The sequence below is a fragment of the Pelophylax lessonae genome, assembly GCF_965119305.1.
Source record: "Pelophylax lessonae genome assembly, chromosome: 1".
Taxonomy (NCBI): Eukaryota; Metazoa; Chordata; class Amphibia; order Anura; family Ranidae; genus Pelophylax; species Pelophylax lessonae.
In genome coordinates this window covers 504,152,967-504,168,295 of record NC_138768.1, presented here as the reverse complement: position 1 = coordinate 504,168,295, position 15,329 = coordinate 504,152,967, and the positions used below count along the sequence as shown (strand labels likewise).

The following is a 15,329-nucleotide window of genomic DNA, read 5'->3' as shown; positions in this document are numbered from 1 at the left end:
CACTGATGGGCACTGAAGAGGCAGCACTGGTGGGCACTGATGAGCATGCACTGGTGGGCATTTATGAAACTGCACTGATAGGCGGCATGGTTAGGCACTGATAGGCAGCAGTGATGGGCACCGGTAGGCTGCACTGATAGGTGACACGTGTCCTGCTTATCAGTGCAGTGCCAATAGTGCCCATCAGTGCTGCCAATCTGTGCCATCAGAGCCTCCTTACCCAGATTTTTCTCAGCCATTGACTCCACTAGTTATTCCTATTCTAGAATGTATGATGTATGCATGTTTTTAGCTCCCAAGTGCCTAACTTTACATTCATCAACATTAAAGGATAAGTGTGATCTTATGTGTGAGCATACATACTCACCTCCCTGCTGCAGCATCCATTTAATGCTGCAGCTGTCTCCCATTGGCTCGATGCCCAGGCACTGAGCAATTGCATGATTGCTGATTGCTCAGTTCTTGGTCTGCTTTTAGCAGAGAGCAGTGACTGCCAGTCAACAGACTCTACTCAGCTCTTCCAGCTCTCACTGGAGTGCTGGCCTGAGGTGGGGGGCAAAAAGAAGCTGCCTCAGGCTGTCAGTGGCACTCTGAGAGGCTGAGCCAGCTATTCATCAGGCACCTTGGTGGATATTGACATTATCATTGGGATCCTTTCAGAGGCTGATTCTGTGTCACAGGAGAGCACAAGTGCACTCCTGTGAACCACATGAGAAGTATGGCCAAGCTTTGGCCATAAATCTCTTTAAAACCTAATTTGTTCCTGGAGGCTCAACGCCTCCCTACTGAACGACCCCCTTATTCTTAAGGAAGTAACCGACTGCTTGAACCAATATTTTCTCGACAACCCGACAGCCGACACTTCCCCGACCGTAGTATGGGCAGCGCATAAAGCGACGATCAGAGGAAAGCTGATCCAGATAGCCTCCCGGAAAAAGAGGGAACGCGACGGGGAGATAACGCGTCAGGATGCAGAGCTGCGGGACCTCCTAAGGGAGCGGAAAGGGAATCCGGGGGTGGATATCAGGCAAAAAATTGACGCTGCGAGGGTAGCCCTTAATTTTAGCTTGACCACCAGAGCGGAAAAGTCCATTCGCTGGTCGAGAAATCGCTATTATACGCTAGGGGACAAACCACATACGCTTTTGGCTCGTAAGCTGGCCCCGAGACTCTACTCCCCGGCACTCCCAAAATTGAGACTCCGGTCTGGTCTCCGGTCGCAGGACCCCCAACTGGTAGTCAACGAATTCTACCATTTTTATACTAAACTCTATTCTCAACCGCAACCGCTTAGACAGCCCGCGGTAACAGCCTTTTTTCAGGACATCTCCCTCCCCAGACTTTCCTCCCCCCATTCGGAGATCATGGATAGAGAGTTCTCTGCCACTGAAATACTGGCAGCCATTAAATCCATCAACCCTAATAAAGCGCCGGGCCCGGACGGTTTCTCTGTCCATTACTATAAAAAATTTCATGAGATTCTGACCCCCCATCTCTGCTCCTACTTTAATTCAATTAGAACAGGAACCCCTATCCCGACGTATGAAAACAACGCGTATATCCATGTGCTGCCGAAACCGGGCAAAGACCATGGGGACTGTCTTAATTACAGGCCAATATCGCTCATCAATGTCGATCTCAAAATCATGGCGAAGGTGCTGGCAACTAGGCTCAACACCTTCTTAGCGGAATACATACATCCGGACCAGGCCGGCTTTGTGCAGGGCCGGCAGGCGCCCGACCAGACCCGCCGTGCAATAGACGTGATCTCAGCTCTCCAATCTAATTGGGATAGTATGGGTCCCAGGAAGGGTATGCTGTTATCCCTTGACCTACACAAGGCCTTTGACTCCCTGTCCTGGGAATATCTTCTGCTGACATTGGAGCGCTTTGGCTTTGGACAACGCTTTCTATCCCTCGTCCGTACACTACAGCGACCCGGTTGCGAAATTGTCTATCAAGGGTTACGGATCCCCTTTTCTGAACATTAGCAGGGGTACCAGACAGGGGTGTCCCCTATCCCTGCTCTTATTTATTTTAGCCCTGGAACCATTAGCCATCAAATTGCGCTCTAACCCAGACATCAAGGGCATACAATGTGGGGGGGTGGAGCATAATTGCGCCCTGTTTGCGGACGACATCCTGATGTATCTCTCGGCCCCACTGATTTCTATTCCCAATTTGCTTAAGGACATGGAAGTATTTGCGTCCATCTCTGGTCTTCAAATTAACCCCTCTAAGTCTCGGGCCCTGAACCTAACACTGGACATCAACACCCTGTCTGCCCTCAGAGACAATTTTCCGTTCGCATGGCAGGAAAGGTCACTGCCATATCTTGGGATCCATCTCACGGCTTCGATAACTACACTTTATATATGTAACTACCCGCCTCTATACAAAAAACTGCGGGAAGATCTTGCTGCTTGGTCTGTTAGCCCCCCGTCGTGGTTCGGTAGGTTGAATTCGGTAAAAATGAACATATTGCCTAGATTATTGTACCTGTTTCGCACACTACCCATAATGCTTAATATGACTGATCTTAAAGATTTTCAGGGGACGGTTATTAGGTTTATTTGGGGGGACAAGAGGCCCAGAGTCAACAGACGGACTCTTTTTACCCCTAAACTCAGGGGGGGATTGGGGGTCCCGGAGTTGGGAAAATATTACTACGCAGCCCAACTGGCCCATCTGGTACGCTTCCACTCCCGGGACCCTCTCCCGATCTGGATGCACATGGAGGCGACCCACCTGGGGGTTCCGGTCCACCACGCGTTGTGGTTAAGGGCCAGGGACAGGCCGGGAGTGCTCTGTCCTGCCCTCTCCCTTTCCCTGGGGGTTTGGGATAGGCTGTCGGGCAGACACTCCTTTAAGTCCCTCCATGCTCCGCTAGCACCCCTGCTGGGCAACCCTTTGTTCCCGCCGGGCCTAACCCCTGTGGCATTTGAATGGTGGACGAATAAGGGGCTTCTCAGGTTGGCAGATTTATGCGACCACCGGGGACTACTTACCAAGTCCCAATTGCAGGAGAAGTATTCCCTCCCTGAGGGGGAGTACTTTCGCTACGCCCAGATCTCCCATTTCGTGGCCTCCCTCAAGCGTAAGAGCGACATCTCTACCTCCACACCTATGGAGTACCTTTGCCGCACACTTGACAAACAAAAGAACTATATATCAACAATTTATAATATACTCCATGGAGACGATAGTAAATTAACGTATATGCTACGCTGGGAGGAGGATCTGGGAGAATCTCTGGACCGGGCGGAATGGAACACTTTAGCGCAGTTTAATTCTAGATCCATACTCAACACTTCCCTGATAGAAGCAAACTTCAAGGTATTTTTGCGTTGGTACATGGTTCCGGTCAGGCTGGCGGCGGCGGTGAGCACCGCATCCCCCAACTGTTTTCGGGGATGCGGACAGGCGGGCACGGTGCTCCACACGTGGTGGACTTGTCCAAAAGTCCGACGGTTTTGGATCCGGGTCTATAATTTTGTTTACTCCTTGACCCAAGTCAACTTGATAAAGGATCCCCAAAATGCCCTTTTGGGTAAACCGGTGGAGGGGGCTACTAAACCCGCCAAGCGCCTTATCGCTTTCGTGTTCACGGCCGCCAAAATAGCAATAGCCCGTTCATGGCGAACCCCAGTAGTGCCTTTCGAGCTTTTAAAAGCCAAACTGACCTGGATCATGATAAACGAACGGATGGTGGCGTTGTTGAATGACAGGATGCGTATGCTTGACAAAACATGGGACCCCTGGATAGGGTACCTGGCGAGCCCCTCATAGGGGCGGTTGGGAGCATGGGTAGCCTTGGACGAGATGTTGGGGAAATCTCCCCCTTAGGGAGTGAGCGGGATCTGGGTGTCGACCCTCTATTTTTCCACTGACCGCTGATGTTTCTTTCCTCTTTCCTATCTTCCCACTCCTGCCACCCTCCTTTGCTGTTGTCTCTTTCTTCCCTGTCTTGCCCTTTTCCCCCTATTCCTTCTTTTCTTATTTTTTCTCTGGTACTATCTGACAGTGCACGGATGACAGGCTACGCCCCCCACTGGTAGAGGGCCTGGTATGGGGGTTGGGGGCCATCCTCTCCCAAGGGCGCAGTATGTTCCCGCAGGGGCGCCGGGGGGGGGTCGGGCCCAGACCTCCAGCCCTTCAGCATGCAATGGAGGGGGCACTGTCTCTACGACTCTATGTTTTTTGCTCCATTAGCTGGATGCCCAACCTGAGCTTACCGTTCCTGTTACTGATTTATTGGTTTCTCATTTTTGATATTGTAATTTTCTGAATTGGCACCATTGTATTTCGTGTATTATGTGATATTTAATGCCCTCAAAGACAATGTTTGAGCCATGTTGGCTCCTTGTGCGCTGTTATATCTTTTTCTTACAAAAAATCTAATAAAAAACATTGAAACATAAAACCTAATTTGTTGCATATTTGCCTACTGAATGCATTAAAGTCTACTTGTAATTTGGAGACATCCCATACTGCATAGCTTGGTGTCATGTGCAAACACTGAAATTGTACTTTTAATCCCAGACTCTATATTATTTATAAATACAGTATCTCATAAAAGTGAGTACACCTCTCACATTTTTGTAAATATTTTATTATATCTTTTCATGTGACAACACTGAAGAAATGACACTTTGCTATAATGTAAAGTAGTGAGTGTACAGCTTGTTTAACAGTGTAAATCTGCTCTCCTCTTAAAATAACTCGACACACCCCCATTAATGTCTAAACTGCTGACTTGTAGCCCTGTTTAAGACAAGGGTGCTACATACATATATATCAACGCTGGGATTGCCTGGGAAAATTTGAAAAGCTATGGGCTTCCTGGCTGGATAAACCTAGCCTGAGTCCCAGGGAACTTGTCTAAATGTGACTACTGCAATGCAAGAAGCTGAGGGTAAAGGTGATGGACTGGCCAAGCATGTCTCCAGACCTAAACCCTATTGAGCATCTGTGGAGCATCCTCAAAGGGAAGGTGGAGGAGCGCAAAGTCTCTAACCTCCACCAGCTCCGTGATGTCATCATGGAGAAGTGGAAGAGGACTCCAGTGGCAACCTGTGAATCTCTGGTGAACTCCATGCTTAAGAGGGTTAAGGTAGTGCTGGAAAATAACGGTGGCCACACAAAATATTGACACTTTGGGCCCAATTTGGACATTTTAATTTAGGGGTGTTCACACTTTAGTTGCCAGCGGTTTAGACATTAATGGCTGTGTGTTAGTTATTTTGAGGGGACAGCAAATTTAGACTGTTATATAGGCGGTACACTCACTACTTTACATTATAGCAAAGTGTCATTTCTTCAGTGTTGTCACATGAAAAGATTTAATAAAATATTTACAAAAACATTTGAGGTGTACTCACTTTTGTGAGATACTGTATATTAAAAATAAGGGTCCCAACGCTGAACCAGGGGATACACCACTATTAACCTTTTTTTTTATATTAGAAAGGTTTTATTGAACCAAAAGAAATGATAACAATCCAGTGCCAATACATAAAATTAGACAGCAGTACAGTAATAACATCTTGACAACCATCCAGTATACATCACCTAGCAAAAACATTCTTCTCAGAGATCAAACATCGAATATCAGGGAAATGAGCTTAGTCATACAATACTGTAGGGAAATTAGGTGGTGAGCAGCAATGATTATACTTCTACATTAATGGCAGGGAATTGCAGTAGTCGCATTTGGACAAGTTCCCTGGGACTCAGGCTGGGTTTATCCAGCCAGGAAGCCCATAGCTTTTCAAATTTTCCCAGGCAATCCCAGTGTTGATATATATGTGTGTAGCACACTTGTCTTAAACAGGGCTACAAGTCAATTTAGCTTTGCTGGGTTGTAGTTAACCTGGCTAATTTGTAGTCTTTTTGATCCAATGGGTTTCTTACTAAGTCTGGTTTAGCTGTGGTTCCTCCCTTTTGTCACTTGGTGGCACTGCTACCTTTGGCGTTAGTATGATGAATTGCAGTGAATCAAGGTTATTCATATGCCTACTTCTTTCAGCCAATCAGTAGGAGTTTATCTGGCCACTGAAGATGCTGGGAGAGGATACTTATTTGGAGGAAGTCAGGTAATCTGGGTCTTTTCCACCTAGACAGGTGGGTGTGTGAGGAACAGCTGCTGCTGGGTGGGCCTAAAGCCTGAGGCCTAATCATTTGCCCAAGGTTCTGCAAGGGAGAGCCTGCTCACTACCTGGAGGAATGGAGGAAAGGATGGATACCTGAGATGAAGTACTCTTGCATTGACCGGGGAACCATGGAGAGCATGGGAAAGCGTCAAGACGGAATCATCCATAGAATTTCTGCACCTTCTTGTGAGTTATTTTTTCAGTTGCTATAGGAGACAGCTTTTGCTACAAAGTACAGATTGCTGGTAACAGCTTAAAGGTTCTTTTTCTGTACTGCTGTCTACCTTTTTCTACATTTTTGTTTAAGGAGTCTGCCGGTCTGCTAATCTGCTGCTGTATTTGACTAAGGCTGTCTTGTGCCCTACCCCTCTCTCCCAAATCGTTTCCTGTTGTGAGAAACAAACTTCTCTTTGTTCAAGCATAAAAGTGACTGGCGCCCATCTTTCTACCTTGCACACCAACCACCGTGCCTAGTAACCTGCACCCTGAGGAGGAGGAATGTCGGCCCTCCCTGCCTCTGGAGGTTGGGGGGGGGCGCTACATGTATATATCTCACAAATAAGAGTGTTACCCATATGAGTCACCCATAGCTTCTGGGAAGGAGGGTCATGGGATTTCCAGTGGAATTGAAGAAACTTACGGGCCTAGAAGAGGATGCGGGTAAATGCCACTCATGTTATAACGTCACGTAATATCTCAGTCAGGATACCTAGCAAACAGCACTTTGGGTTAAGTACATTGGTTCGAAAAACTCTATTAAGGGTATTCAAAATGGCAGCCCAATAATAATGAAGCTTTGGGTAATGCCACAACAGATGGATGAGATATATAGTGGGCTCTTTCATGATATACAATTGCAGTAGTCTCTGAGAGATATTGAGGGAGCTGGTGACTAGAAATTGGAGAGCCTCATCCCACTGATCCCCAGAAAGTTGTCCCAAGTCTGCTTCCCAACGCCTTAGTAGGATGTACCATAGTAGGATGATCTGTAAGGAATGGGGTCAGTAGCATGCTGTAGCATTGAGAAATGAAACATTTTGGGGTATCAGCTGAAAAAATCATGTTAAAGACCGGGGTCAGAGACAAGACCCAACCACCTGTGTTCCCCTAGGTTCTAATAGCATGCTGCAACTGTAAATAGTAGAAGTGCATGTAGGAGGGCTGGCCAAATTTCACTTGCAATACTAGGAAAGGCAGCAAATTTCCATCCTGAAAAATATAAGATCAATGGGTCCCCCCAAAGGCCTTTTATCTATCTCCCTGATGTAATTTTGCCAATTCCACATATGAATGGTGGTATCATATGGAGCTGTAGTTAGTAAATCGCTCGACCCGCTGCAACTGTTTAAATTTGTTCCAGATTTTTTGTAGAAGGTTAAAGGTAGGGAAATGTTTGTGGGGCTTGGCAAAAGCCTGGGATTCCAGACATTCTGCGATAAGAGTCAACTTGTGTAAACATGAGCATAATGCGGGCTGAGGATGTCAGTGAAGTAGAAGGCATGGTGGAGAAGCAGGGAGAGTACAAATAAGGTGCTGTATCTGAGCTGCAATGTAGTACAAACAGGGATTTGGGAGTGCTAGACTGCCCCCATCTTTGGGATGTTGCAGTTGCTCTAGTTTGACTCTGGGAGGACAGTTAATCCAGATTAGGGATCTGAAGATGGATTTAACTTTACAAAATGTCTTGAGAGATCACTACGGGGGAATTCTGTAGTAAGTATAATAGCTGGGGCATAAGAATAATTTTTATTAAATTTGTTCTGCCCGCCACTGATATCTTTAATTTGCTCCAGATATTTACTTTGTCCCGAAATTTTGCTAACAGGGGGTGAATGTTAATGCTGCAGTAATCAGTTATTGAGGATGAGATATATACACTGAGGTACTTAAATGTAGAGGTAATAGGGATAGGACAGGCCGTTGACACTGGCTGAACTGCATTGTCATCCAACAGCAGTAAGGCAGATATCGTCCAATTCATGGTAAGACCAGAAAAATGGGCAAAAGTAGAGACAGTGTACAAAACTGCCTCCAATGATGTAGTGGTATCTCCCAGAAATAATAACATATCATCTGCGTACAGCGTGATTTTCTCATGAAAGTCACTATGTAAAAAGCCTGTAATGTGCGAGTTAGTGTGAATCAGGGCAGCAAGGAGTTCAATACCAAGGGCAAAGAGTAGCGGGGAGAGATGACACCCTTGTCTAGTATCTCTACCCAGGGCAAATGCATCTGAAATTCTATCCGTATTTCTAATGGTTGCTTGTGGAACCTTGTATAAAAAGCAAACCCATGAAATTAACCTTTTGCCAAAGCCAAATTTTGTTAGCACCACCCATAGGTATCACCAGTCAATACTGTCAAAGGCTTTGTTGGCATCAAACAACAGCAAAGCTCTGTGACCCATATTGTCAGATGGTGTCTGCATATTTAGAAAAAGGTGCCTAAGGTTAGGTGCTGTTGACTTGTGTGGCATGAAGCTAGCCTGATCTAAATGAATAATAGTTAAAATAGCCTTGTTCAAGTGAAGAACCAGTACATTAGCTAAAGTTTTATCATCATCCTGCAGTAGTGAAATTGGCCTGTATGAGCCGGGGTCTAGCTGGTCTTTTCCCGGCTTCAGAAGCAGGACAACATTGGCTCTTGACATGGAGGGGGGGGAGGCGTTGGGCATCATAAGAAGCATTAAAGACAGTCAACAATGGAGGTAGGGGAACCAAGGCTGGAACCAAAGTTAAAGTACAAAACTTGCAGTAAATAAAAACAAAATGGCCATATAAGTCCACTTTAGAATCCAGTTCCTGAAAGGCCAATGATCTGAGCACCAGGACAGAGAGTATGTCTTGTGGGTGGAGTGATAGGCCTTACTAAGCCAGGAGTATTGGAGGCAGGAAGCAGATTCTTGGGTAAGATGAGTCTCCTGAAGTCCTACAATTGCAGGTTGGAATCTACATACGCAGGAGAAGATCATAGTGCATTTCAAGTAGGAGGATTAGAGAAGTGTGTGCATCAGTCCCATCTTCAGGATCCAGAGGGTATGGAGGCACAGGAGTCAAAGTGGACCCAGTTCCCTGAGAGAATTGTCTCCATTATTCAAAAACTAGGTGTCTGTTGCTGACATCCCAGTTCCCTAAGAGAACGTGTAGGAAAAGGGACATGGCAAAGTGATCCAGGTGAGTGGCTGAGGTGTGCTGGATAAGAAAGATCACTGGAGGGTAGGGTATAACAGAGATAAAGAAAGGACGCGCAACCACTCTGTAATATTTTCAGCTTTAAATATCAGTACTGGGAGCAACTGATCACCCAGTATGATCCAGGAACAAGCTGCCTATTTACATTTCCGAGGGCTACACCCCCAGAGTCACATTTGAGGGTGGTGATGCCAAGTGCACCAAAACAGGGGCAGGGGAATATACAAGAACTCACAAAAAAATAAAAAAATTCAAGTACATACAAACTAACAGTCATTTAGTATCAACGCTGGTGGTAAAGAAAGAACGCTGAAATTGCTCGCTCACAGACATACCAAATAAATGGCCCTCAGGAATATGAAAGGGTGGATGGTACATATTGGCAATGGCTTGCCATTCACAGACAAACAACAAGTTTGTCAACCTTTCTCACCAGCAGCATGGCGGTGGCAAAGACTTTGTTTGTTATGATCAAGCCAAGATGCTGCTTCAGGTGCTGACTCAAAGAGGTGGGTTTGACCTCGAGCAGTAACCCGCAGCCGGGTGGGATAAAGCATTGCATATGTCAACTGCAGGCATTGAAGTTGTTTTTTGACATCATTGAATTTGCCTTTTATGTTGAAAAATCAGCATAGAAGGAAACTTTCATGCCGTTATATTGGATGTTAGATGTTTCTCTGGCAAACAATTATTTTGCAGGCCTATAATTCAGTAGACGAACCAGCATAGATGTAGGGTAATTTTCATGAGGTAATGGCCTTGGAGGTGTACGATATGTGCGCTCCACCGCAAAAAGAGGGGTAAACGCCTCCTTCCCAATAGAGCTCCAGCAGCTGTCGCTCCATGAAGGTGGTGGATCATAGCCCTCCACCTTCTCCAGCAGCCCCACTATACGGACAGTGTTACGGCAGAGACCATTTCCGATATTGTCCACGTGGTTGGTGGCAATGGCGAACTGTTGGGAAGCTGTTCTGGCATCCCTTGCAAGACAGGGAAGCTGGTCTTCCCAGTTGCTAACCCGGCAATCCACTGCTGTGGTGCGTTTACAGATTTTTAGTAAATCCTGGCGTAGGAGGGAGACCTCCTCTTGCAGCCCACCGAAACGCTTCTTCATATTATCCACTGATGCTGTACATTTATGCACAGCCTGCTGGATCTAGCTGAGAGCAGGCTAGGGGGTGTCCTCAGTGGTACAGTCACACTAATAACCTTAGACCATTCTAAGTACATACTGTATGACCATTCTAATCACTACTCTATGAATACAGTCGGTAAGCCACTTTTCTATCCATTTACAAACTGAGTTTTCTAAGCGTTTAGACTTTAATACACACATTAGTCAGGTGTGTGGAACCGCTTTTGGAAATGCTTTTGCAAAGTCCAAGTATACTATATCCACAGCCACTCCTTTGTCTAAATTTATGCCTAATTCCTCAAAAAAAGAAATCAGATTTGTTCACCAACTTCGGTCTTTCATGAATCCATGCTGAGTTTTGCTTTATATATTGTTTTGTAGCAAAAACTGTTCTATTTGGTCTTTTATTAAACTCTCCAGTTTACTCCTAACTATAGAAGTTGAACTAACCTGTTTTTTTTTTAAGGTTTTTATTTTTAGATTTTTGCAAGTTTTAACAAAACATACATAATAACCTTTTCTAAGTTACTTGGTAAAGACTTTGATCTTTTTGTAATTATAGGCACCATATTGACCTTGCACCGATCTGGTTATTCGCCATTATGTTTTCTAAATGTTTCTGGATATTATTATTGGCTACTTATGCCATGGTGTTAGTATTTTCTCCGCCATTAATTAATGTGTCTTTATGGCTAAAATCTTTATTTTTGTATAAGTAGGAAAGGGTTAGAACCCATGTCAAGTTTTTTCTTTTTTTTATCCCTGTCTATGCCTCCACATTTTACCTCATCTATTTGTTCTTCTGACTTGTTATTGAGACAGAAAGTAATGGGAAATCCAAAATATTATAGTTGTCACTAGAACAAGAGGTGAGGGTAAATTTTCCAATTGGGATACTGTGCTAGTGACAAATGTCCTAACTTTCTAGTTATTTTCTCTCACTTTCTGATGCATAACGGAGCCAGAAATGACAGAGAATAGTAAAAAATATTCTAACAAAGTGTTTAACCCTTCTCTACTGTAACCAAAACAGATGAAGTTTTTTTTTGTATGCATACATAGTAAAAGTGGGATGCTCACTGGATCCCTCCAGGTGATTGCAGGTAGCTCCACTCTACAGATAGATATATGTCTGCTTCCCATGTGGCCATCTGTAGATAGCTTGAGCTTGGATTCCTTAGTCATCACAGACACTTCTAACCTTGTTGCAGTTGATTTTCAACACCATAAAGTAAGTGCAACAAAGCCATGTGTTTTTTAAAAGTGGATTTCATGCACTATTCTAGTGCATGTCTGTTGATTTTCTTTTTATCCCTGTGAGCTGAACTTTCTTTATACTCAAGTAGATTTCATGCACTAGTCTAATGCGCTTTTGTTGGATTTCTTTTCACAATGTGTAATTCAGCTATTTCCAGAAATGTCAGGAGTTACAAAGTTTAGGGCTTTTGTGGATAATTGGATTTAGCAAGTTTAACCCTCCATGCCACAAAGACTGAATTTCAATTTTATTGGTGTCAATGGAAATTCATCACTGGGGTGAGCTCTTTCTGTGTGGTATGTGTCAGCACACAGGAGCCCCGACTAGAAGATCTCTAATGGGCCACACTCTGGCAGCTTCATCGAAGAACTTACATAAAGGGGCTATATTAACAGCATCTGAGGACAAAACTGAGTATTATTTGCTGCTTTGATTTATATTTAGTTTTGTGTGTATTTTTTAACCCTCTCACTTTGATATGCAGTTTGATGAAACAATGCAATTAATAATGCAGGTATTACATTAAGACATTATTTTTAAGGTTTTTGCTTTCATTATTACATTTTAATTGATTTCTTAGTATTTTTTGTGTATTCCTTTTTTTTCACGTCCTAGGCTGCAATAATATCTGAGCTTAGCAGCCTTGGTCATTTTACAGGCTTTTTTTTTTTTTTTACCAATGTTTTTGCCTGTTTTTGTGGGTGTAGGAGGCTTTAGCATTTTTTAATAATTATTTTTAGTCAGTGAAAAGCTAGTTACTAGGGAATGAAAACGTGTGATGACGGTTTTTCTACACACTTTTTTGCGCTTGTTTCCATGTTCTCCAGGCACGCCTGTTGAAAATTATTGAGGCTCGAAAATGCTTGAAGCTTGTAGCTCAGAAAAAGCTCATACTCTTTACAAGCTTCAAGGACACCACACTCAAGTGTGAACAGACACAAGTGAAAACCATGGGATTTTATATGTTGAGTGTTTTGGAGCTTTGAGCTACAAAATGCTCAAGTGTGAATATGACCTTAGGTTAGGTCGTTTAGGTAACTGATTCTGTAAATGTATTTATGCATATGTATATCAATATATTTCTGACTCTGTACATGTATATATGTATGTGTATACAGATAAATACTTATGTATTTTTCACTGATAAACACAGAGCCAACAAGTATAAATGCAAATGGTATTAATGGACAAATACTGTATGCCTTCATTCTCTCAACTTTCTTTTTCATTGTCATAAACCAGATTTTTGGTCATTTTTCTCTCCATGACAGGAAGGCCCAGGTGAATGGTTGACCCTTGACTCTCAAGTTATAATGACAGATAATGAGATCTGTGGAACCAAAGACCCCACCTTCCACCGCATCTTACTTGACACTCGGTTTGAACTTCCATTAGGTAACAAACTGCAAGTGTGTTTTTACTTTTAAAGTATATTTTATCGGTTGTTTCCTTCATGATGATACAACATTCTTGAATTCCAAATTATATTGGGGACCATATCCTCAAATAAGTGCGTGGTTTAGAAAAACACGTTTTGGACAATTTCTACAAGTGCCCAGGAGATTTATCCAGATGTGCAATTCTAGCAGTTCAACGCAAATCAACAGCTGATAAAATATTGTTCTCAGATATGGAACACCACAAAGGCATTTTTGCAGTGCCATTAATTAAAGTAGATACAAACAATTCTTCTACCGGTAGAAGAAAAGGCTAGATGGGCAGAGGCCCAAAGTATTTACAAACATTAAGATCATGCATATCTAGTATGGGAGCCTTCCATGTTGAAACTGGTATTAAGACATACATTTTCATTAGGAAGTACCAACCGTACCAAAACCAAAGAATCTTTGCTCAGGAAGACAAAACCGGCAAAATATAGCATAATTGCTTAGTGAGGCAAAGTTGAGCATACCTGTAATAGTAGTTTTTTTTTAAGTTACCAGTTAAAGCCTGACATCGGCCAATTCTTCTTAGAATCTTAGAGTTTTTCTTTGCTGTCTGCATCCCCATTGAGGAGATTTTCTCTAAATTCATGTCCCATTGAAAAGCAGTCAAAGCAAGAATAAGGGATGAAGAATGGGAACAGTGCATGAAGGGTTAGGTTTTTTAATGCTTTGTGTGACGTTCTATCCTGCTGACTCCTGTTCGGTTTGTTTTTTTTTGTCCTGGTGTCACGGGAATGTTACAAATTTAAACAGTAAGGGGAAATTCCCTAGTGGAGTCACAGAGAGCAGTAACAAATAAATAAATAAAAAACTCATTCCCACTCTATTAAAAAAAATGTTCTGTATGGGGTTGGGCTTTAACAGATCTGCTAAAAATTATATTATCAATACCTATACTGATCTAGAGCAGAGTTTTCAGTGGAGGAGTTCATTCAATATTTGAACTGGATATACCTCTCCTCCCTTATTCCCTATAATGCTTTTTTCTAAGGCACATCCAATTGATGTAGAGTGTGCACAGACAAAAACCTCTCCCCTGCTGTGCTATTGTGTTCTGACAGGGGGGCGACTCCCCCACCAGAACACACTGGTCAGCGCTCTGTCATGACCTTTTTCAGTCATGTCCCTTTGACAGAAGCCAGAGGTTTGTCTGGCTTCTGTTGGACTGGCTGCCTTACACACTGGCTGAATATCATCTGGTTCTATTGAAAGACGCCAATATTTAGCCTTTGTGTACAACCCTTAAGGATTGTTGTGTGAGCACTGTAGGAATTGTTTATAGCATTGACTGTTTTTGGATGATTCAAGGTGTCTCCTAACTAGCTGCCCCACAGATCTTTTTAAACACCTGTTGCTTATCTCTTATTTGCACTTGTCAGATTTAAAAGACCACTGGTCAAGAAAGTGTCCTGGCAAACCTTTTGTTTATAGATATAGAAAAAACATTATAAGTACCTTTTTTTCTCTCTGTTCTTAGCTGCATAAGAGTTGGGGGAGGAGAAATAGCAGCATACTGAACTTCCCAGCAAATGGCTTTGCGGGGGGGTTGTGTCATGAAATGTCTGATCATCGGAGGAGAGTACACTGAGTTCCCAGCATAGCTATAAAACTGACCACGTTGTGTTCTCCTGTTTAGTGTGGTCAGAGGGGCTGTCAGGAACACCAGGGATTTCACACAAAGGAAGCAATACAAAGAGGTCAGGAAACTTTTTCATAGAAGTACAGTGTTGGGTTTACATTAACTAAACAGGCCCATCAAGTTTCGGTAAGGGCAGTCAATTACCTTTTCTTTTCCCCATTTCTGGTTTACAACATAAAAAACCAAGAAGGTAGTCAGGAAATATAAAAGTATTTTTCATTGGTTGAAGTTGACATGTCTACTTTATTATTTATCATGTTGCTAAACAAACCTACTTTGTCAGTCTTTATTAATACCTTCTAATCCAGTCCTCAGTAACTCTCTTCTTTGTCCCTCACCACCTCCACCCACTGACTCACTCACTGCTCGAGAGATTGACGATCACTTCAAAAACAAGATTGATGCAATTCGTGAGGACATATCCACTGTACAGATATCGTTCCCACTTAATAAACACTGTCTAGCCGCTTATTCACTACTTTCCTCTTTTGCTCTGGTTACTACTGAAG

General features: G+C 43.4%; 1 protein-coding gene across 16 annotated transcripts in view; it reads left to right on the top strand.

Annotated features, from left to right (window-relative positions):
- The window catches only part of LOC309544369 (protein unc-13 homolog A), a 297,990-nt gene that overhangs the window by 62,531 nt on the left and 220,130 nt on the right, over positions 1–15,329 (top strand). For all 16 annotated transcript variants that reach the window (XM_082243274.1, XM_082243271.1, XM_082243272.1 and 13 more), the window contains exon 5: positions 13,008–13,131. In XM_082243274.1, the coding sequence (XP_082099400.1) occupies positions 13,008–13,131 (124 nt within the window). The remainder of the gene's footprint in view (positions 1–13,007; positions 13,132–15,329) is intronic.